This window comes from Vanessa atalanta, chromosome 15 (assembly GCF_905147765.1).
Source record: "Vanessa atalanta chromosome 15, ilVanAtal1.2, whole genome shotgun sequence".
In the NCBI taxonomy this organism is placed as follows: Eukaryota; Metazoa; Arthropoda; class Insecta; order Lepidoptera; family Nymphalidae; genus Vanessa; species Vanessa atalanta.
Window position 1 is genome coordinate 8,250,965 of NC_061885.1, and position 25,806 is coordinate 8,276,770.

A 25,806-nucleotide genomic window follows, 5' to 3' on the forward strand; every position below is an offset into this window, starting at 1 on the left:
GGGGCAAAGGACTTTTTTTAATTCACCCCTCGTGGGGGTAAAATGGTGTGTAACGGTTTATGTACTATAGGTAAAGTTTTATAAATTTCGCGCGGGTATAGACACTGGTTCCGCTAGTGTTATATAAATATGGATTTTAATTTAAATTAAATCATATACACATGCAAACAAGGTTTGTCAAAGGCAGTTCAATGAACATCTGTGTTGCTCTTACGTAACGATGTAACGATGTCATTAGACGTATTACGTTGATGTTATCTTTACATAATATTAAACAAACACCTTTGCTTACATACATACATATAATATGATTACTTTATGACTTAATTTTCGTACGTAATTCTCTTTAAGTAAACATCCTTCAATTAGTCATCTCAGATGGTTATTCACCTCTATAAATAAGTTATAGCTTCAGAGAGTCCGAATTAATTTAATTGACGGGTTATCAGAATTAATAATTTCTTTACGATGTTCGTAAGGTATCATTGTTTTTTTAAGAGGTTGGTGAACTATTGAATGTAGTGAAATCACAGTACAAACGTTTTATAGAGCTTTAATATGTAAAAAAATACTGTATTTATATTAAGATTTCCAGAACAATAACGATAGTTTTAAAGATGAACATTACAGAACTATCATGTATAAGGATTTTTATTTTAAATCTATTATTTTGTAGGCGGAATGGCCTGTCCGATAAATAACTAGTCATCAATACCCATAAATGTTGGCTTGTAAGAAGTATTAACCATTTCTAACCTAACCTTTTTTTATTTTTTTTACTTGCTGGAAAAACGCGTTACGCGCTTCCCCCACGTGATGGAAGGTGGGGGGTGTGTGGGTCTCCCCGGAGCTCTGGACGCCGAGTGCGCCCAGGTACGCCGGGTTTACCCACTAAAAAACCAGCGGTACCCTCTCCGTCTTTCGGCGGGCGCCACGGGATCGCTTGCGCATGCTACCGTGATGCCCTGACGGTCGCCCGCCTATGCGGGCCTCCAACACCTAGGGGGGGATTTCTAACCTAACCTAACCTAACCAACCTTAGTTTGCGAAGATTTTATTATTCTTAAGACTGGCTCACCACTGCTCAAACCGAAATACAATAGTACTAAATTCATCAGCTGGGTTCGTGGGCGTTTCAGTGACGAATATCTTAGAGCACAGCCTAAAAATGTCTATCCGCCAACGCGACATCACGGTCGCCGAAGCTGTGCTCTTTAAAATCAAGCGTGGAGCAGGGTCTGCTGGATTGCTGTAAAGTCATAGTGAAACATATTGTAAATTGAAACAATATAAAAAAATGTATGGGCCACGGATTCGAGAAGAACAGCGAGCGCCAACACCCGCGAAGATCTTCTGATGTTTAGTCAATAAAAAAATTGTAAACCACAGCCACAAACAAATAAAAATATGAAGTAAAAAAAGGCACAGGCAACTGTGAGCTCGTGGATGTTATAAAGGAAAATAATATATATATATATATATATATATATATATATATATATACAAGTGTACTGAGTAATACTATTCAACGGTAGAATATGTGGTGAGTTGGCAACCAAGGTGAGCTTGCAAAAAGCCAAGTAAACTATGCAGTCAACAGATTTTCTATTAAAATAGCTATTTATAAAATATATTATAATTTATTAAATGGGTTTTATATATTATTCATAATACTGAAATCTTCTTTAGAATTTGTGACAAAAAATATTATGTCAAATAAAATATTTTAACACGCAATTGTAAATTCTTGTATTGTAACTGTGACAAATATTTCAAGCACGATGGATTTTAAGATCAGCTAATAAAACCAAGTTTTCAACATCGTAGTCAAGTTTTCTTGGAAAACTTGTTCGAGATACAAAGTCTAATAATCACGTTTCAATGATATTTTATAAATTTCTAGTCATTTATTTTTGTTTGATTAATTTTAAAACTTTGCATATTTGCATGAAAATTTTTGCGAAATTATATAATATAAAAGATACAGTAACAAAGAATAAAATGTATATTAAGATATAATATTCGTATGACGGAAAATGCCATAATTTAATCAAAATTGTACTTAGTTTACGTAAAGATTGTATCGATTAGGTCGACTTCAAGTGACGTCATTTAATAGAAAAAAGTTTTTTTTTTAAATGTGCGGAGAGGACGATCTGGGAATAGTGAGGAACATTGGATGCAGGACAACGGAGAAGAACTGATGAAAATCGTAGAACAATAATTTAAAAAATCGGCTAATCTTCGGACCTGGTGGTCATCATCGCCCATAGTTATTGGTGCTGAAAAATACATCACCAATGCTCCACCAACCTTAGGAACTTAGATGTTATGTCATTTGTACTTGTAGTTACACTGGCTAGCTCATTCTTCAAGCCAATACAACACTACGTACTGCTATTTGGTAATCGAATATGATGAGTGGTTGGTACCTACCCAGTCAGGCTTACACAAAACCCTATCACTAAATGTATTATTAACACAATGATGATAAATTTTGTTTTTATACAATGGTTTCAGTAAGTTCCATCAAAACAGATCCTTAGGTTTCTAAAATATGAATTATGGACGTTTTATCTTAATCTATTGCAACGCAATTAACCTCATATATATTATATAAAAAAATAATCTTACATTTAGGTTTTCGAAAATTAAATAAATCTTGAATTTAGTAATTGGAACTAAACGAGATACCATAATCTAGATAAAGGCCATCTTCATTGCACATCAGCTCAGTTTTATTTTATTTTATTTTTTATTTAATAAGTACACTAACAATATACATATTAATTGATGGTTTACACAACATCCAAAAAAAGAAAATCAACTTCTGATATGTACATCGATTACAAGTGTACATAACATTCACAGTGTATGGAGTCAACATGTAAAATAAAGTTTAAATTAAGTTGAAACTAAAATATATTATACAATTTTAAAAAAGATTATTGGCCTATGCTATCGTCGTTTACAAATACAATAACTACATATTATCTTATCTTATTATTATGTCTTATCTTTTAGAAGCTAATTTTTTATAGCATTGGCAAGAGGACGGCCAAATGTGCTATCTGATGGTAAGTGGCATCACGGTCCAAATACATTGACGCCGGAAGATATTTTAAAAATTCCTTACAACGCCAATGCGTCACCAACCAAATGGTAAGTGCCTGTAGTTACACTAACTCTTCCACTATTTGTCTTAAGAATATATGATGTGTGGATGGTACCTAGGTAGGCTTCTAGGTAGAAGGGCTTGCACAAAGCTCCACCATGTGAGTGATTATTTACTTGTAATTATAATTAGGATTTTATCTTTGTCTTAGATATATTCGTATTCATCTTCATGAACAAAACCGGAAGCTGTGAAGATAAAAGTGACGAGTAATGGTTTTAAAACAAACAAAGCACCGACTTATTTCCTGTTTTGTAGCTAACGCCAGCGAAATAAAAGTTGTCGCTGTAAATTGTGAAATACGTTAGAAAATTTTCAGTGATGTTAGAACATTAAGGGAAATCTTATTTTTGAAGTGATTCGTTATTTGAGACGCGATATTTGTCTCCACCAATTTTGCAATTAATTATCATTTTACATGTTACTTAATTTTCAAGGTTCCGTACATCTAAAGGAACAATATAATCCTTATGAGATCACTTCGTTGTCCGTCTGTGTGTTTGTCTGCTACGACCCTTTGTTTTCAAAAACGCGTGAAGGTATAAAGTTGACATTAATACCAAATATTGAGCTCTGCGTTCCTTCGGAGCTGTGAATAAATCAAAACGGTTCAAACCTCTAAACTCTGTGCAACCAAAAGATATGGCCATTTATATTGTATTTGCCATAAATTTAATTTTTAAAGGGAATCATAACCTTTATGATACTTTCCATTGATTTAGAGTGTAATTTGACAAGAAACAATGTCTGTCTATGTATGTACTTTTTAGTTTAAATAAATGAATATTGATAAATATATTTTAATGTCCTAGTGCACGTCATGCACGTAAGTAAAGGCGGGTAAAAAAATTCTTCTCTCTTCTGTTGGCTTCATTAAGAAATTCATTCGCCCGGATCCTATCTTAACATAAAAATGAATTATCATCAAAACTGAACCAATAATTATGTAAAGTACTACTAAAGTAAACGCAACTGCAGACTTTTCGGTGTTGCACATGGCGCAGTCCTTAGACTGGTCAGTCACTATAGGTGAGCCTCCTGCCCATTTGCGGACAATGCTATACAAATATTTTTATTCCAAGTAAATTAAAGTAAAACATAATGGTATTTGTATTCAAAGAAAAGTATGAGAGCGTTATAATTAATATTCCTAAATTTCTCCATTTCATTTTGATTTTCATTAATATTCTACATGCATAAAGGACATAACATAAGTTGAGAGCAAGGGGGAGGCATTAGCAGCCAGTCTGGACATAGCGAAGGCCTTCGATCGCGTATGGCACAAAGCGCTTCTTTCGAAGCTTCCTTCCTATGGGCTTCCCGGGAAATTATGTAGTTGGATCACCAGCTTTTTGGCAGATCGGAGCATCAAGGTCGTTGTCGACGGTGCATGCTCCGACCAAAAATTCGTCAACGCTGGTGTTCCACAAGGCTGCGTTCTGTCACCCACTCTGTTTCTTCTGCATATCAATGACTTGTTGCAAATCAGGAACATTCACTGCTATGCAGACGACAGTACCGTTGACACCTCATACACCGGCCGTGCTAATATTTCTCGGGAAAACGTCGAAGAAAACCGGAACAAACTTGTGTCTGAAATCGAGTCTTCGTTAAACGAAGTCTCGAACTGGGGCCGGCTAAACCTAGTCCATTTCAACCCCAAAAAGACGCAAGTTTGCGCGTTAACCGCTAAAAAAACGCCATTCGTCGTATCTCCACGATTCGAGAACATTCCGTTAGCCGCCACAGCTAGTATCGGAATACTTGGCGTTGATGTTTCGAGCCTCGTTCAGTTCCGCGGTCAACTGGAAGGCAAAGCCAAATTGGCATCAAAAAAGCTTGGTGTGCTCAGCAAGGCAAGACAGTATTTCACGTCGGCCCATCGCCTAAGACTATACAAGGCGCAAATTCGGCCTCACATGGAGTACTGCTCTCACCTCTGGGCGGGTGCTCCCCAGTACCAGCTCCTTCCATTTGACCGTATCCAACGTAGAGCAGCTCGAATTATCGACGATCAAGCCCTTTCTGATCTGCTCGATCCTTTGGCGTTGCGTAGAGATGTTGGATCACTCTGCATCTTCTACCGAATTTTCCACGGGGAGTGTTCCGAGGAATTGTTTGGATTAATCCCGGCAGCTGAATTCCATCTTCGGACATCTCGACAAAATTCTAAATTTCACCCACACCACTTAGATGTCCGTAAATCCACAACAGCGCGATTTTTAAGGCATTTTCTGCCTCGCACAACCACTCTGTGGAACCAGCTTTCGCCGGCGGTTTTTCCGAACCGATACGACTTGGGAACCTTCAAGAAAAGAGCGTACTTATTTCTTAAAGGCCGGCAACGCACCTGTAACCCCCCTGGTGTTGCAGATGTCCATGGGCGGTGGTAGTCGCTTTCCATCAGGTGAGCCTCCTGCTCGTTTGCCCCCTATACCATAAAAAAAAAAAAAAAATAACATCTAAAGACCCAGGGTTGGTGGCGCTTTAATGCTGTATGGTATGGTTAATATTTTTTTACCGCACTAATGTCTATGGGCAGTGGTGACCGCCAACCTATTATATTAAAAAATATGTACATTACATTAAGTCAAGGGTCAACGATGATCTTGACTGTATTAAAAAAAAACATTATATTTATTGAAGGTACAAATTGGTGAGTAATATTATCAATATATGTGATTCTGGATTCAGTTATTCTTTGGCTCTAAAATGTTTACAAATTAATATGGATTTCATAAGAGATAAGATAATCACTAACATAAATATGTGATTAAGATAACTTATTCAAAAATATTTAAATTAAAATGTTCATAACTCAATATACAACAATGAAACGCTCAAACTTTGCACGGCTATTTCAATAGTTTGTTCAACAGAGAGGCTCACTACATCCTAACGTTCTTTACTTTTAAAAAGTTTACTAATTAATATGAACGAGCCACCTCGTATCGCTTTTCCTCTACTGAACATACTATTTACCTGGTGTTTGTTAAAGTTAATATGAACTGAACAAACATTGAATTAATATTATTTTTATAAAAATTACTAGAGACTTCTACTGTCTTATTATTTGATTCAAAATACTTGGAACAAATTTCATGATACTGTGATAGTTCAGTGAATAAAGACATTGCACTTATTTGTCTAGCCTACTATAAAATATCTTCTGCCCTATAATTGGAATATATGTATGATTGAAATTAAATTTTCTTGAAAACGATCGGTTTCCCGAGAAAATGTGATATAATCTTTTTTATTGGAAATTTTATGAGCTTCAAATTTAATAACTAAATTTTTTTTCATAATTATGATCGTTTACTAGATAATCGTGAAAAACTGTTTGTCGCGACCTTTGACCCTAGATAACTTTCTTAGCGGCACATGGATCAATGGGGACTTTTGGGATTTTGTTTAGAACCACAAAAGGAAGGTTCATCTAAAACTCCAGCTTTCCCTAATTTTTCCGAAGTTCGGTCTTTATTTTTTCTTTATTCACGGGACTATGAATGTGTATGAATTAATTAACTGGATAGGAAAATACATTTCGATGTAAAATATTTATATTTTTTATTGTAATATATTTAAACAGCCAGCTGTTTTGATGTCTCATAAGCGCCACTCTTTTTTTTTTGTTGTCATTGCTTTCTTTCAGCTATTGTTCGCAGCCGTAAGTTCGTGAACTGTAAGTTATTATTACTGTTTACTATACATTTTGTATGAACTGTTTAGGAATAGAGGCTTTGACATTTCGTTATAGATACATAATGGCTTAGAATTTCTATATGAATAAAAAATAACCATGAGAGAAATTTTAATCTCCTTTTGCGATTACAAAAAAAGATGCGCTGATAGCTGCTCCGCACAGTAAACTAGGTTTGTTGGTTATGTTTGAGGGTTTTTTAGTTTGAACCGTGCTAACGCTGAATAAAGTTGCTCGCATGGTATATTTCCATTAAGTAAACGTGAAATTCGATTATCTATCCAGTTATAATAGACAAAGTGTTCCGGTTTTCGTTTTACGATAGTTTTTATGTTGTCTAGTCTAAAAATTTAGATAGTATGTTCCAAAGTAAACATTTTAATAACCGTTTAATCTCAGGTCATAAAATAAAAGGCAGATGGAGCACGCGGTACATTATAGTGAAGCAACAAAAGTGAAAATGAAATCAAAGGCTCTTCAAATTCCCGGTGGTGCCAAACTAAGTGTGGTGTTTGTTATTGCGTCGAAAGTACGGTCGCTTTAATTTTAATATTTTTTATTATATTTTTAATAAGTTATTAATTACTGCACACGGTACTGGGAATTTCGTATTCGATTTTGAGATATATTCGCTTTTGTGCTCCACAATAATATTCTGCGCTCTCAAATACCTATTGTTTGATAATCTGACCATTTAATAATAATGTACCACTGCCGGCCTCGTTCGACAAATGTGGTACAGATTCCTTCTTTGCCGAACACGAGATTAATTATTAACACAAATAAAGCACTTGAAATTTAAACCTTAATTGAATGATAGTTGTCCAAATAACACGTAAACTTCGTTAAATAATAAAGCGTTCTGATCACTTGAAATTTATTTTATTTTATTATTATTTTTCGCTTTATTTTATAAAAGGTTTTGAGTCCACCGATATGACACCCTACCTGACCAAGATATCGAATGGTCATTTTATATACAATTTGTAAACCAAAATATTCGATGCATATCAGATAAAAATGAACCCAAATAAAATTTTGTAGTTGTTGAGTTTTACATTCACCTGAAATCGTCTTGTCTGCCTGCAGAAATCGAAGGATTGTTGCCGTTGGAATTTTTTGAATTTTTACTAAATTTTAGGTCTAATAAATAAAACCAGCAGCTTGACAGATTGAATGACTTACGATGAAGAAACTAAAACTAAATAAAAAAATATATACAACGACCTATATATTTTTTTAAAGGTTGATTTTGGTTCTGGTATTTTAGTCACATATCATTACTTATGATCGCATTTGGCTCGACATTCACTTGTTTTAGCTTGAAATGCATCGTTTGGCAAATAGACTAACGAGGGTCATACGGTTTGGTTAACATTATCCATGCGCAATCTGATTTACAAATTCAATGTACGAGTTTAAAATCATTTGATTTAACCCTTATAATTCGTTAAACCGTAATATATTTGAAAGAGTATGGGTCGTTAATTAGAGGTGATTCTCGGTGTATGGTAAGGTTGACCTTACCTATAAAATTTTAAGAGCATTTTCTAAACTTTATCACATTTTTCGGTCGATACGATTTTATACATACAAATATTGTTACTTTTTTAAGCTTGCTAAGTTTGTTTAAAAATAGAAATGAACTAGAAGATTTTACTGAAATGAAAAGACCTACAGTAAATATCAGTACCGTCCGCGTAAAGCCATTTCTTAATAACCTTACACCCCAATTGAATTTATTTATATTACAATATATTTTTCAAATCGTCATTACATTTTTTATAAAACTAGATCTATATATGGTACATATTCGTTATGTTGAATTTTTGATAAAGGGACATAATTTTCTTTAACAACGTCTTTGTTTATTTAAAATTTAACAGAATCCGTTCATAACCCGACGTTGCGAAATCCTTCTAATTTCCAGTCGCTTAAGCGTGCTTTGATAAACTAATCAGTCACTCAGGATCGTTATCCTATAAAGGACATTTCATTTAGGTATTACGGAAACTAGCCGCTAAGTGAAATTTTGAAAAACATGATTATGTTCTTTTTTCCCAAATTTTAGTATTGATAACTTTCTTGATAGTTTATTAATAGGGAAAACAAAAGAGAGTCGGTTAACAAATAGACGAATAAAAGGTTCTGAAATACTTGCTATTTGCCTATTTATATATTTATAATATGCTTTTCCAATCGAGGAATAAAGATAAACAAACCTTATATTTATATTTTACATGCGATTTGATAATAGTTCAGTTATATCATGCACTACAAACAGTTCTTGATTAATATATATGTATTTATAATATTCGAATTAACAAATCCACTATAATTTTACTTCAATATTTTCAATAACAGCTTCGTCGACATTATTTCGCAAATCCATAATGAATATCATAGATTTTATTTATGCTCGATCAATGACATCGCGTCAATTAGATGTCAAATGAGGTTTATTTGTCTTTTGTTTTCTTTCGAATAGACTTTAGTTAATTGGGAATAGACTAAAGATAATTTATACTATCGAAACAGTTGGTATAAAGCCTAAGTTTTAAAACTAAACATTAAAACTTGACTTTTTAATGAACACAGACATAACAGACATTACCAGATTGTTAGTAATTTTACCCTTGGTTTTAGCGACCGTCATATTTTTTGTATAAAAATAATCTGTATTCCTTGTGCTGCAATATTATATAGAATACTATGTAATATTGAATCTGCTGTAATGATCATCCTTATTTATTTAAAAGCATACTGTCTTACATTGTTTCTAAGATCAACTCGCTTTTAATTACTTCTTATGAACATTATGAAGCGCAGTTCACAGTTAAGAACCACAGTTCACATTTTTTGTAGTTTATCTACACAATTATTAAGCTAATTCAAACAGCTAAATAATTTTAATAAACAAATACATTACACAGTGCATCGGCTGACGAAAATCAAATCGGAATGATGAATATAACTAATTTTTTAAATAAATTCTGAACGTGCTTTGCAATTACTAGAATAGTGGTCAGAACAAGCACCGCTTAATTTTCATGTGCATAATTTGTGTTTGTGTTTATAATTCATCTCGTGCTCGGCGGTGAAGGAAAACATCGTGAGGAAACCTGCATGTGTCTAATTTCAATGAAATTCTGCCACATGTGTATTCTACGAACCCGCACTGGAATGGCATGGTGGAATATGCTCCATACCTTCTCCTCAAAGGGAGAGGAGGCCTTAGCCCAGCAGCGGGAAATTTACAGGCTGTTAATGTATTTTGCCAACTTTCTAGCCCTTAACTTGAAATTTCTTGTCAGAAAATCCAATATTTCGTCTGATTCCAACCTGTATTACAACCCAGATACTGCAGATCTAGAATCTAGCCACTATATCATTGAAGCAGAGAATATACACAATATCGATATAGCAATTAATTTATAATCTACAAGCTTTGCTTTACAAAATCACATTAATTACTTTATGTGAATCGAATAACCTATCGGACATGGGTGTATTTGTATCAAAAATTACTGGCGATAAATAAAACGTACACACGCATACAGAACCACCAGTGTAATCAATCTTTGTAATTGATTTTGTGGCCGGAGTTAAAATCAACTAGGCACTTGCTGGCCCGGGATTGAGTGATTTTTATTAGTTACCGTGACAGAATCTGATTTTAATTTTAAAATATTGATTACGTTCTTGAACAATTGTCATTCTTCACTGACTTCATACTGATATAAATTTATATCTAATACGTCATATTTATTTTTGTCTTTTATCTTACAATTATGTTTTTTATGATATCTGTAGGCGGACGTGCAAAGGGTCCACCTGATGGTAAGTGGTCACCACCGCCCATAGACATTGGCGCTGTTAAAAATATTAACCATCTCTTACTTACCAATGCGCCACCAACTTTGGAAACTAAGATGTTATGTCCCTTGTGCCTGTTAAACTAGCTCACTCACCAAACCGCAACACAACAATACCAAGTATTGCTTGGCGGCAGAAAATTTGACGAGTGGACGGTACCTACCCAGACGAGCTTGCACAAAACCTACCACCAAGTGCTTCAGGCTCTCTAATTTTTTTTCAATTCAGATAAGCATAAGGCCCTAAGAAGAATCGATTATCGCATACCCATAATTTTAGCTCCAACCTTTTTTATAGATCAACCCCTCTTCAACGTCACACCAACTTATACGGTCCTCCGCCTTTGATAGTACTTTTCCATCTGACCTAGTAACTGATTACCAGACGTGCTGTTAGAAATTAAACGTGTCAATTACGAACAGATTAGTATAAAACAAACCTCTCCGACGTCTATAATAGTCAGAAAATTTGTTACGAGATTCGAAGTTAGTTTTTCCAAATTTTTAAACTGAGATACTAAATTATAATAATAATTTAATTTACAAATTATTTAACAACGATTCTAATAATTATAATAAGTAGAATTATGAATTTTACTTTAATAATGTCATTAAAGAACAGAGATAATTTAGTTTAAATGTCATGGGACCTGTACGGTTGTCTTTCGTCTTTTTTCTTGGACCATTGTCCATTTTTTTTTAAAACGGTCGCTTTAATTTATTACATTCATGAATAAGCACACTCTTTGTGACGTCTGGAGGGAATTTTAAAAATTGGCTTAGTTTAAAGGTAAATAAAACGGAACGTTAATTATATTATTTTTAAATAAAATAAATTACTTCTTATTTATTTAGAAAGGATAATTTTGATCAAGAATAATAAAATACGTTGAACATATTCATGACAATAAAAGTTCTAAGCGGCACCATTGTCAAAAAACACGCCAGCGCAGATTTGATATGGAAACCCGATGAGACCTTTTCGTGTTAAAACCTCCAGCGGTTTTTGATCGATGCGCTTTAAAAAAATCAGTGTTCTTTATATAAATATATGGGTACATTTTTAAACAATATAGCGATATGAGAAAAGAAATTAAAAAAATCTTTGTCTTCCAAGACCATTGAAGATGTTTGTCACGTCTTGAAAATAACTAATTGCAAAGGCTCCAACATGTGTCGTATTAAGGCTTTATAACTTGGGCGTGTAGCGGCACTCCTCAACTTTGGCTAGAACTAACGAGAAAAGTTTTCTTATAAAATCCTCGTATTGAATATTAACATGTTCTTTATTGGCCATAAAAAGACTTTAGGGTTACGAACATATAATCGACTTGGAAACTTCACCCAAATTAAGTTACGAGCCTGGCTGCAAAAGTCTATTAATTTTCGGAATTTCGTGTACTTTTTTTTGTTTTTTCCGTATTCTTATTCAATTCGTCTAGATATTATTATATAATTAATTAAAACTTTTTGGGTAGTAATCGTTATAATCTCACGAATTTATTTATATTGCACTTTTTTTTTTAAATTAAGTATAGTCTACATGTTATGGAAAATAGTTTTTACACTTTTAAACGATCAACATGGAAGTTAGCATGTAATATGTACATACTCGTATGTATGGGTATATATTTTATAATTTTTAGATAAGTTTAGAATTCGGTTTTTATTTAGAATCATACGTAAAATACTCTGGTTTTAGTTACTTATGTATTTGATTTTCTTTGAAAAATAATAATAAAATGTTTTCCCAATCAAAATTAATTTCAATATTTTTCTTTGTTCACGTTCATAAGTAAAATTAAATGAAAAAAGTTGTACAGGTATTGTTTATTCGAGTCAATAAAAGTAGTTGAATAGTAATTTTTTTGTTCATAAATAACTTTTGTTCTTATAAAATAATGTTAAATGAAAATAAAGTTATTTTCGTAGAAGGAAGATATTTATTTTTTTGTTGTTATGGTCAATAATTAAACCAAGAATAAACATTTATAGGTGTTTTATTAATATGTTCCATTAAAAACTTTTAAAATGAAGAATTTCAATGTTTTGATTCGTGTACATTAGGAAGAAGTAAAGTTAAAGGTTTTTTTTGTTTTCGTTATTTTATGATGATTCCGTGGTCGAGTAGTGTGTACACCGGTTTTCATGGGTCCGCCACCACTCTGAAGTCCCGGGTTCGATTCCCGGCCGAGTCGATGTAGAAAAAGTTCATTAGTTTTCTATGTTGTCTTGGGTCTGGGTGTCTGTGGTACCGTCGTTACTTCTGATTTCCCTAACACAAGTGCTTTAGCTACTTACATTGGGATCAGAGTAATGTGACGTTGACCAATATTTATTTATTATTTATATTTATTTATTTATGTACTATTACAAAGCAAAAGTTTTTATATATTAAATCCACATTATTTTAAACCTATTATACTAGATGTCGTAAAACCCGTATATATAAAGTTAGCTTACAATCTCGTTAAGTCTGCAGTAAGCAAAATAAATGTTGCTTACATTTATGTGTGTGCTTAGTGTATGTAATATACACATAATATGACACAATACTTCACATATCTAAGCAACTTCTAATAGAAATGATGCTAATAAATTGGGAATGAATGTTTTAATACGCAATTTATAGGCATATACTTCATTAAAATATGGATTTTAGTTACGATTTAAAATGAAAATGTCCTCTATGTATTACATACATACACTAAACAGTACACGTTACTTATTAATCCGTGATATGAAATCATTAATCATGGTTTATAAATTATAAATTGAAATTTATTTACCTTTAAAGTTAATTTAAATTATAAACTCATTCTAGCTACTAAAATAAACCACGCTACATAAATACATACTCATTATTACTTAATAGAAAATGGAGGCGGACGGGCGGATGGGCTACCTGATGGTAAGTCACAACTCCATAGACGTCGAGACTGTAAGAAAATTGAATAGTTCTTTACGTTATCAATGCATCATCAATCTTGAGAGATGTTATGGCCCTTGTGCCTCTAGTTACACTGGCTCACTCACCCTTCAAACTCGAACAGAACAACACAATATTACTACTGGACGGTACAATATAATATGGTCACGACCCTACCCCGGTGAGCTAGCACGAAGACCTACCACCAAATATGTATATACACTTCAATAAAAAACGATAATTATTGTTTTATCAATTTCAAGTTTAATGATATTTGTCATACCTTTTCGTGACTATAATGATGATTATTACATCATGTGAGAGTTCACACATATGTAAAATCTAATAATTTTTAATATGTACTGATTCTGAGCTATGTTTAATAATCTTCAAAATAATTTCATATCTATTAATAAAAAATATTTTTTTTGTGTAACGAATTAGGTTAGTTTGTTTTTTTTTTTTTTAATACTAATAAACGAATATTTCTCATTCTGACGTGTTACAAATTGCGCTATAGTGACTTGCTCTTTGTTTGATGGATTTTTATACTACTACATTTTAATTTAGTATTATTTGCGTGATAAAAATAAATAATTATGTAAAGGATTTATTTATTTTTAAATAATGTTGACTATATGTCGACTACGTAAAAGTTCATTCTTATTATTCCGATAAACAAACTTTAAAAAGAACTTTGATATCCCACATCGATGTTACTATATTTTATAGCATTATATATAAAATATATATTTTATATATTATATTTAATTTTATGTAAGCTGTCGCTAAGACTATGTCGTCCCCACTCTTAGGACAACCTTTAAGCTTAACTGGAGGAAAATAGGAAGATTAGTAAAAGTAACATGTTTGTGTGTACGTGAATAAGTATTTTATTAAATATAATATATATAATAATCTACTACTATGTTACTATTAAATTATTGTTTATTGAATAGTTATTATTATAAAATAATGTCTATATAACTGTTATTGACTGTTTTTTTATTTAATCGTTATAATCGTTCTCGCGAGATTGTTAACTGTTTACTGTAATAATTTATGATATTTTCGGTAAATTAAAATAGAGTTTTTATAATTTAATAGAAATTAATTTCAATAACTTATAACTTACTGAAAAACAATGCATTACCTTCTATTTGGTTTGTTACGGCTCATAATGTTACGACAATTCAAATATATAGTCGAATGGTAGAGTCAATTTTTGGGTATTTTATTTATGAACCACCAATAAATAATTATTCCCATTAGATTCTCACTGAGAAGGACAAAGTTCTTCCATCAGTAACAGCTTAAAGTAATTGTTGAAACCTTTTCTGTGCACTTGGCATTAATTTATTCGAAAACTTTTTGATATAGGAAATGGACATAGTTGATAATAGAATTGATTTCAACCTTTAAAATAATTTAGTATGATATTAATTAGAACTGTTATAACTAATATATATAATTTTTACAAACATTTAACACGAGAGTCATATTATAGCCGTATGTATATTTATTGTTTATTGAGGCGATCACATGTAATTTTAAAATTATTTGGTAATTTTATGTGTAAAAGTGACAGCTATATGATTTTACGAAATGTAAATGCTTATTATTGAAAGATAGAAAAGGACAAAATATAATGATTTTGTGTATTCAATTTCATATAGTTATTGTATAAAATTTATTCACAAAAAACGTATCTGGCAACTAAATTGCAAACCATTTTATTCAATCGGTTGAACTAATTTTCCAAGATTCACTTGGATAAATATTTTTTAATTTTTGATAATTTATTGATTAACTATAAGTATTTTTATAAGCGGAATATATAATTATAAAAACTATCGAGCTTATCTATATTTATAATAATGTATTATCGGCAATTAATATTCATCAAATATTATTACATAGGTAGGTACTTTGTTTTCATAATGAATAAATCTTATGATGTAATCAGAAGTGTGGTAGGATTCTATAAAGTATTTGGGCTTGTTTGCATTAACAGTGCTAACACTATTATATTATTTTTATCAAACCTTTTTTTTATACTCTGAATACTCTATGCATAAAAATAGTAATTCGTTACAAAACAGAAACAGGAAATAACTAGTTGATATATTACAAGCAAATGTTTGATGTCGAAACAATAAACGATTGTCGGAAAATTAATAATAACTCATATGAACTCTAAGAAAACGTGAATCAAAAGGGGTTTAAGGAAAGCAATATCCACGCGGAGAACAATATGAAATGGTTCATAAAACAGGAAGTCGGGTTATTTAAATTTACTTGCACGAAATACGCGACTTTGTCAACGTTTTGTTATAACTCATTTTGATATGAAACATTTTTTAAATACTTTTTTGTCATTTTATTATTTGAAAATGGAATTATCGATGACTGAAATTTCAAAAACAAATTTTCTTTATTTTATTTTGATTATAATTTTTAGTTTTGATTGATTCAAGGTTTTATATGCAATCTTTTTGGTAGAACACTGAAATTAGTTTAGTATCTAAAATAATCGTAACTAACATATTAAAATTCATTTATTATTGACGTCTTAACTACTCAATGTCAGAATGATTTGGTTAACAATATAATAATAATAAAAACATTACACATTACATACATTACTCTGATCCCAAAGTAAGTAGCTAAACCACTTGTGTTATAAAAAATCAGAAGTAACGACGGTACTACAAACACCCAGACCCAAGACAACATAGAAAACTAATGAACTTTTTCTACATCGACTCGGCCGGGAATCGAACCCGGGACCTCGGAGAGGTGTACCCATGAAAACCGGTGTACACACTACTCGACCACGGAGGTCGTCAAATATGAATACTTACGATTTACTTACAAGTTTAAAAATATTTCTAATTTAAATTATAATAATAAGTTTAAATACAATTTCAAATGAATTTCTCATTTTAAATTAAATAATATTTCCTACTTCTAAACTGACTATTCTGAATGTGAATGTACATCACTCCATTGTACAGTGCCACGATTCATTGCACAATTCAGATTTCCATTGTAAAGACCGACAAACGGTATGATAATTCTCATGGTATTTATGTCCATAAAGCCGTTTGCTGTGAGTGGAGATATTACGAATTTTTATTGGATTAACTTTTATACACAATATTTTGTTTTTTTTTCTCGAGAAATATTAGTGTAATCGATTTTTCAAAAGGAATATTTGGTGTCCCCCAAGTGTAAAGTAGATTTACGTCTATTCGAGCGTTAGCCGTTATCGAAAAATGCACTTTTGCAAATATCTCATAAAAGTTGTATCGTAAGAATAAAACAGGTCCATCATTTTTTAGTAAATTTTTCATACTTTTCGATATTTAACGCCTTATACAATTTGAGTATGAACTTTAATATATTATGTTATTAAGTGAAGTAAATTATGTTTGTTTGTATATTTTGAATCAATAAAAATGTAAAATTATTATGAAAATAAAATAAAGAACATTTGTTTTAAAATTTCATTTTTGATAATTAAAAACCCAAAACCAATAAAAAATCAAAATCATTCAAACCAATTTCGTACATCACATCATTAATTAGATAATTTAAAAACTCCTAAGAAAATAATTTGGAAAGGAAAATGATATTAAGACTTGGGTAGCAACTTTTTTTTTATGTTATCTGACCATAATATTAAAAAAAAAAAAACAGGAATAAAAATCTCCAAATTTATTATCTTTATTAAAAAATTAAAAGCATAAGAGAATTTTAAACCATACAATTTTGAGGACTACATTTTCCTGCATTAGAGTTTTAGACAGCGAGAATGCTGTGAAAGCAAAAATTTTTGTCATAAAATACAGACTATTTTAACCTTTACGGTGCAAAACATAAAAGTCAAAAAGGTTTAAAATAAAATTGCCGGATATTGTTTGACAAATGAGTAAGAGGTGACTCGCAAATTTATCTTGAATTTTTTGCACCTAGCCCCGGCGTAACAAAGAGCGCAATGATAAATTGTGAAAAGGCTACGTTTGGAATTTTTCGATTATGCCAGGATATTGCTTGTTTATCAAAGGCTTAATATTTTGAAATAAGTTAAAATATAGCCTATTCACAAAAAAAAAAAAACATTTACAAAAGAAATGAGGCACAGAATTGCTTATTACTTCGCTGTGTATTATGAATTATATCCCATTTGAATTACGAACAATGTATATCGCGATAGTAACCAATCTACTATATACTTTAACATTTCATTACGCCCATTAACAAAGACGCATATATACAAGTATAACAGAAACTTCGCTATTGAAATTAATCTCAACCCGAGCAACCTTTGAGGAAAATTGATATATCCATATCAAAGAGGTCTTAAGACGGAATATCTAAAATTAACAGCCTAACGCGTCACATAATCTTCTAAGGGTAAATGTACAGCACCTCCTACAATGGCCTGTCCCTTCATATTAACTCAAGTCCTTAGCCCGGGGATTATACGGCCCTGGTAACGAAGGCCGCGTATTTTGTACTCGTAAGTACTCGGGCAAGATTAAGCCATGGTATTGATTTAGAACGCTGTCGTATTTTATGTTTATATTATGTAGGATTACAGGACGAATGTGTTTACTTATTAGAAATATTAGGTACAAGTTCCTGTCCTTGTGTACTCTGAAACCATTTTGTTAAAGTTCTAGCGCCGACGTATATGTCACAGTAAAACTGTAAGGTTATTAAACCGTTAGTTTATAATAAATCTAGGCAAATTGTAAACTGTCGAAAGATTGTGAACGGAGCATTCAGCTCATGAAACGTATACAATTTAGAAAGTTTCTATCTTTTAATTTAGGTTAATAGTTTTGTAAGTTAATTTAATTCGGTTCGTTATCAGAAACAAATAATTTATTGATCGCCAGCAAGCTTAATCAGCTCAAATTTATACTATGGCAATGAATTTGATTGAATAAACATATTTTTTAATTACAAAGTATCAATTTAATTACACCAACTCTTCATTTAACATTATATGACTGGTTTGTCAGGCTTACACTTTGGAACTTACGTGAAGAAATAGACACGTTGGTAGTTCAAGGTCAAATTTTGTTCTTTTTTTGAGTCGACATTAATCTCATTTACAACAATTATTTTATAATAGATATGAATAATTTTCATGTATAATTTCGGACTGAAAATAACTACACTTAAAACTTACTATTACTGTTACTAGAACTATTACTATATTAAAAAAATAAATAAAAAAAAATTAACGCTCACTTCACAGTCCTTCTAGAAAATTCTGTGTTCCCGGAAAACACTCCCGTAGTCCATAATATTGATTGAGCCCAGAACTGTTAGCGCAGCTTTCGGTTGCAGTAACAAATACTCCAACCAATTTCCAAGTCTTCTCAAGTAGAGAAAGCCTTTGTGCAGCAAGGGTGCATTTACCGGCAGTTACATTAAATTAAAGATTTTTTTTTATTTTGTCTTATAACAATAAAAGCAAGACAGTCAGTGTGTAACAAAGCATTTCTTCTCATAATCATTAAAAATTATACTATTAAAGAACTATAATAAACTCGTCCTTAACTATCGCTCCGAAGATGATACATTCCGCTGTGCCTGTAATAATTTAGGAAACCTTTTAACCCAGAATACAGCAATGCAATTATTGCTGTTTGATAGTAGAATAATCATGAGGAAACATGTAAATTGACAAATGTAAGGGTCGCATAGAGCAATATGATGACATAAGATCAAATACGTTACCTTAACTGAATTCATCTTTAATAAAGTATGACTCTTGAAACTGGTTACCTTATATAATGATACTAATAAATATTAGAAATACTAGTTGTCAATTGCCTTATTTGTGGATGTATGTAAAACGAGTAAATTAAAAACCCGAAAAATAAGCATCGAACTTGCAACTTTTACGTTGGTTTTTAATTATACATTTTCCAGTGTATACTTTAATTATATTAGAGATTTAAGAAGTAATCTTAAATTGTACATATTACCTGGAAAATATTTATGTTTCATTAAATCGGGTAACTTTGCTAAACATTGCCATCACTTGTAACTTGGTAGCATAACTAGGCCACAGCGCCGTCATAATCTCAATCCCTAAGTCTCAATTCGAATGCCTGCGTTCTCATTATGAGCTGCAGTAAATATCATTACTGTGGAACATAAATATGAACACCGTTAGAACATACTAAAGTCTAGTGTTGTTTTAGCCCTCGTCTTCTCGGATGATAAATTTATTAACATTGCAATATACATTTACATCAAAAGAATTAATGTCTTATTACATGCATTTGTTACTTGGTGGTAGGGCCTTGTCCAAGCCGATCTGGTAGATACCACCCACTCATCAGATATTCTACCACCAATCAGCAATACTCAGTATTGTTGTATTCCAGTTTGAAGGATGAGTGAGCCAGTGTAACTGCAGGCACAACGGACATATCTTAGTTTCCAAAGTTGGTGGTGCATTGGCGATGTAAGGAATGGTTGATATTTCTTACAGCACCATTGTCTATGGATGCTGGTGACCACTTGCCGTCAGGTGGCCTATTTTTTCGTCCGCCAATCTATATCATAAAAAAATACCAGTACGCTTAAAACTTTCATAATGTGAAATTACTACGTGTTACAGGAACATGATATATACTCTTGTTGCGTTAATAGTCTTAATTTAAAGTGAGTGACATTGCGAAGCGCTGCTACTTTTTAATAATATAATATAATTAAACCTCGTCCAAAACACGCTCTCTGTATAAACGTTCCGTATTTTTTGTTCTCTTTTAGGTATTACTAAAAAAAGCATCACAGAGATACAAAGTTGCGACTGTCTGGGTCACGAGAGGACTGCTGGATTGGACCCCCTGATATTATTCAGAATTGTATTCGTATGTATATATACAAAGTACCCTATATATATACCATAGTCAACTACCATATGCCTCTTATATAATACATAGCCACTGAATTTAAACTCCTTTCGAGTATCTTAATTATTTCTGAGATATGTTTTGAGTTTCTGACGGTGGTGTCAAAGTCACATTAACTATGATTTTATAAGATCGACCTAGAGAGCAGAGAGCGATTTAAGAAATTTTTTTCATTAATTTGAAGATCATCAGCTATTTTCGAATCTTTAAAGAATATCCTTAGAATAATTTTATAGTAGCTTAGGAATCTGATTTGATGCTGTAGCTTCATTTAAAATCAACGAGACATCTAATTCCTCAGGAAGTAGCAGCAGAGGTATCATCATGTTTTAGAATTTTTATTTTTATATTAAAAAAAACGGAAAGTAATTTATCATTAGTCATTCATTAACATTAAGTCCTTAGGTATATACAAATATAAATTAAAAGTAGTTACTGTATAAATCTTGACTGTGTGGAATGATGGCATGAATGCTAGCAGCATTTCTGTCTGTTGAATAGAAATACTGATCCTCTAGCCAAAAACATCATAAAATAAAACAATGCAGAATGAATCATTATAATCTTTCTGTACTCCTGATTCTATTTTTATTTACCTTTCTACATGTTATTTTCAATATTTACCAATATTCAATTCCTTGTTACGAAGATATTTGGTTTCGTTCGATCGTAAAGGAAAGAAAGTCCCTTTGTTATGTTACGTGTTATTGATTCGCAAAACCCCGCAAACACTTCAAAGCTCCTACATCTGCCAACGTTAGCATAGAACATGTTAGTTTAAGAAGTTTATTATTTTCTTGTATGTCGAATAAGTTTCAGAAAGTAAAAATATTTATGAGCGATTTTTATTTATAAGCAATATATATGGAGATGGCGAAGTAACTTTAAATTCGGTATAGTCGTTTATTTGTACGTAATAAAATTGACTTATAAATACTAATTAAACTCTCTACAAAAAAAAATTCTCGCTTTATATCGTAGTTAAATTAAAAAAAAAAAACTTCCTAAATTCGGAGTAACAATATAATATATATTTAATTTTATTATACATGTCGTTAACGTTAGCCAATCTTATAAGAAAAAACAGAAGTCCGAAGTTATACGGTACTCCGTGCGTATTTTTATTTTTGCTTGATGGATTAAGCCTGCAAGTCTACCTACTTATATCAAATAAAACAAAAATATATACATATTCAATTACTTGACAGAGATTTTATATAATTAAGAAACACTTGTAGTTTTTTAAACCTTCCTTTTTAAAGATAAATCTGTATTCAGAAGTATTTTGTAAATTTTTTATTTAACAACTAAGTCGACTTCGTCATTAGATGGACTATGTTTCAATAGCGAAACTAAAATCTGAAAAAAATATATTCGATATGTCAATAGTATAGATTTAACTTAATAATATATAACCTTCATTAAAAGGTTCACCTTTATATTTTAATTTAATAAAAATAAATACAAATAATGACCATTTCAAATGAAAAGCCTGCTAACAGCATTTTCTCATTGAATTGCAATTTTGTTCCGCTGAAAGGGAATCAGCCCTCTTGTGTGTGAAAAATGAATCAATTGAAGCAAATAGACGAGGTGTTAAATCTAATGAAAACACTTGAGTTACTTTATTTTTATTAGTAGAAACACACACATACACAATGATACTGCATTATATTATACTACACTGTTCGGTTAAGTTAGTTATGCGATTTGTCAGTAGATGGCGTTAACCAAAAGAGTCTCAATTCTGAATCGCGCTGACTAGAACCCAAGATAAAAACATAAAGTGTTTAAAAATGTTATATTATTTTGTCTTTCAATACAGTTATATATTTCAAGGTGTGTTTTAATTTATCGTGCTAAGTAGTAAATTATATTTCAATTGTGTTGAGCGAACAGTTTGGTCCTTCGAGCCGGATGTAAAGTGCGTACGTTTAAATTAATAGATGTGAACTTAGAAAATATTTGAAGTGTCAGGACTTAGAATAAAATTTTGTAAAGTGGATCTTCAATATAGACTTAGAAAAATTTAGTGAATTTCGGACTTGTAAAATTTTGTCTTCGGAACTTAGAAAAATTTAGTGACTTTGGACTTGAAAAATTTGTGTATCTGTTTTGTAACAAAACTTTGGAACTTTAATTTAATATTAACAATGGAAGACATAAATCAAATAATTAGTGTTCAGGAAGAGAAATTTGATCAAATATTGAAAGGAAAACGAAATTACAATAAATCACCAAAACAAAGGATTACTTTAAGTTATCTAGAGACACGTTTGGAGACGCTAGAAAACACATGGCAAACATTTAAATCTGGTCATGATCAAGTTGTAGCACATATCAAGAAGGAAAATAGAAAAGATTTTAAGTATTTTTCTAATGATATATATAATCAATGTGAGGAGTCATATATAGAATACAAAAGTGAATTGAAAAATCAACTTCAAGAAATGGCACCTAAGAAAGAAGTACAACCAGCAGACACACAACACAAAATTACTGAAATTAATTTGCCTACGATAAAAATACCTACCTTTTCTGGCAAATACACCGATTGGCCGTCTTTTCATGATTTATTTAATTCTCTAATTCATATAAACAAACGCTTAGACGATGTGCAGAAGCTGCATTATCTTAAATCATCGGTGACAGGTGAGGCAGAACAGTTGCTGAAGAGTATATCTGTAACCAGTCAGAATTATGAACAAGCGTGGTCAACACTTAAAAACAGATACAACAATAAGAGGTACCTATCAAATTGTATTTTCAAAAAATTGTTGAACCTCAAAAATATTTCATCCGAATCTGCAGTGAGCATAAGGCAATTAATTGATTCAACGGTTGAATGTTTGAACGCTTTGAGCAATCTTGGATTACCGACAGAATCGTGGAGTGCTATCATCGTTTATATAACAGTAAACAAATTGGATTCTGAAAGTCATCGATTATGGGAGCAACATATTGCACTAGAGCAAGATTTTCCGACGTTTGACGAATTGCAACTATTTTTAGAAACAAGATTTCGGTCGCTTGAGATGATAGAACACAGTTCCAAAACTGTTAGAACCCGCTCATTCCACACAGCATTTGACAAAAATACAATATCATGCCTATACTGCAAAGAAAGTCATTACATGTATCAATGTAAGCAATTCGTAAAACTAAACTTTAAGGATAGATCGGAATTTGTACAAAAACATAATCTCTGTTTTAATTGTCTTATCCCAAACCACTCAGCAAGTAAATGTCTGCGAAATACCTCTTGCCGTATTTGTCAGAAAAAGCATCACTCTTTATTGCACCCTGAAAGAAAAGAAACTGTAAGAGAAGAAAGTCAGGAAGACCATACAAACATAGTATCACATTTTACAAAACAACCTGGTCAAATTTTATTAGCTACCGCACTGGTGGATGTGTCTTCAAGCAATGGAAACATAGGAACCTACCGTGCTCTCATTGACCAAGGCTCTCAGGCCTCGTTTGTGTCAGAGGATATCGTTCAAACGTTGCGTTTGAAACGAGAAAAAATCAACGGCGTGGTCACTGGACTGAGTGGAGGTAATCAGCTTAGCATCAAACATATGGTGGAAGTCAACCTTAGATCGAAGGTTCAACCAACCTTCACAGTCCATGTCAAGGCGTATGTTCTACGTAATATTACAAACTATTTGCCAACACAGCAAATCACGATGTTTAATTGGCCTGAACTAGATAACAAAACACTAGCAGATCCTGAGTTTCATATACCGAATAAAATACAACTGCTGCTAGGCGCTGAAGTCTATAGTAAGATCATAGATGTCGGTTTGCTGAAGAGTCCGTCTGGGTCTATAGTAGCACAATCAACATACCTGGGATGGATTCTATCTGGTGATACTAACGATACAAAACCTGTAAAGGAAAAACAAACAATTAGTTTACACATCTCTGTAAGTGATAATGAACAACTAAAAAGGTTTTGGGAAATTGAAAATGAAGTACTTACCAATGAACGTAAAATGACTAAGGAAGAGCAGATGTGTGAAGAGATCTATAAAAAAACGACGGTCAGAGTAGAATCTGGTAGATATAAAGTACATATACCTTTTAAAGAAAATATAGAACCAGTAGAGAAATGTGGAAAAACTAAGGAAATAGCAACATCTAGATTTCTACAATTAGAAAGAAAATTTAAGTACAATATAAAATTGAAACAAGAATATTGTAAGGTAATTAATGAATATTTAGCTCTGGGTCATATGGTAAAGGTAAATGAAGAAAACAACAATGCGATATATTTACCCCATCATGCGATCTTGAGAGATGATAAAGATACAACAAAGCTACGAGTTGTTTTCGACGCTTCTGCAAAGGGATCCAAAGGATTTTCTCTAAATGATACGATGTTAACTGGACCAGTAATACAAAGAGATTTACGCACTCTAATTATGGAGTGGAGAACATATAAAATAGCTCTGGTTAGTGATATTGTGAAAATGTACCGCCAAATATTAATCGCAGATAAACAGGCTGACTATCAAAGAATTGTTTGGAGAGAAAGCCCTCATGAAGATCTGTTATCTTATAAGTTATTAACTGTTACCTTTGGCACAGCATCAGCTCCGTTCTTGGCTGTTCGCACTCTTTTCCAAGTCGCTGAAGATGAAGAGCAAAGATTTCCTTTGGCTGCATCAATAGTAAAAAAAGCGTTTTATATGGACGACTTAATGTGCGGCGCTAACGATGTATGTCAAGCTATGGAAATTTACAAACAAGTAAATGACTTACTGAAATGCGCTGGGTTTGAATTGCAGAAGTGGTCGAGCAACTGTAATGAAATATTAGATAATATTACGCAGAGTAAGCCCAAATTACAACCTTTTGAAATTAAATTTGATAAAGTCATTAAAATACTGGGACTTTCATGGGATAGAATAGATGATACGTTTAAATTTTATATAAACTTACCTGACCTTATAGAACCTATAACAAAACGTACTATTCTTTCCGAAGTGGCACGTCTATTCGACCCTTTCGGATGGTTAGCTCCAGTTATAATAAAGGCAAAAATTATTATTCAAAGGTTATGGCTCTGTACGTGCGGATGGGACGAAGACGTTCCAATTAATCTGAAAGAGGAATGGTTAGGTTATAGACAACGACTACAAGAATTGGAAAAAATAAAATTGGAGAGATGGATT

At 32.0% G+C, this 25,806-nt stretch overlaps 1 protein-coding gene across 1 annotated transcript; it reads left to right on the top strand.

The window, feature by feature from the left end:
* The first annotated feature begins 816 nt into the window (after nucleotides 1–816).
* Nucleotides 817–25,303, top strand: LOC125069551. Its single transcript, XM_047679071.1, has 3 exons — nucleotides 817–873; nucleotides 23,905–25,083; nucleotides 25,220–25,303. Exons 1-3 carry the CDS (start codon nucleotides 817–819, stop codon nucleotides 25,301–25,303), a joined length of 1,320 nt encoding a protein of 439 aa, XP_047535027.1.
* The last annotated feature ends 503 nt before the right edge of the window (nucleotides 25,304–25,806 follow it).

What these genes read in the sequence shown, in the direction of transcription:
- LOC125069551 (XM_047679071.1), top strand. Translation starts at nt 817, where the DNA reads ATGGAAGGTGGGGGGTGTGTGGGTCTCCCCGGAGCTCTGGACGCCGAG. An exon ending in TGGACGCCGAGTGCGCCCAG is followed by an intron (nt 874 to 23,904) that starts GTACGCCGGGTT and finishes CGTATTTGTCAG; the next exon opens with AAAAAGCATCACTCTTTATT. An exon ending in GAACATATAAAATAGCTCTG is followed by an intron (nt 25,084 to 25,219) that starts GTTAGTGATATT and finishes CCTTTGGCACAG; the next exon opens with CATCAGCTCCGTTCTTGGCT.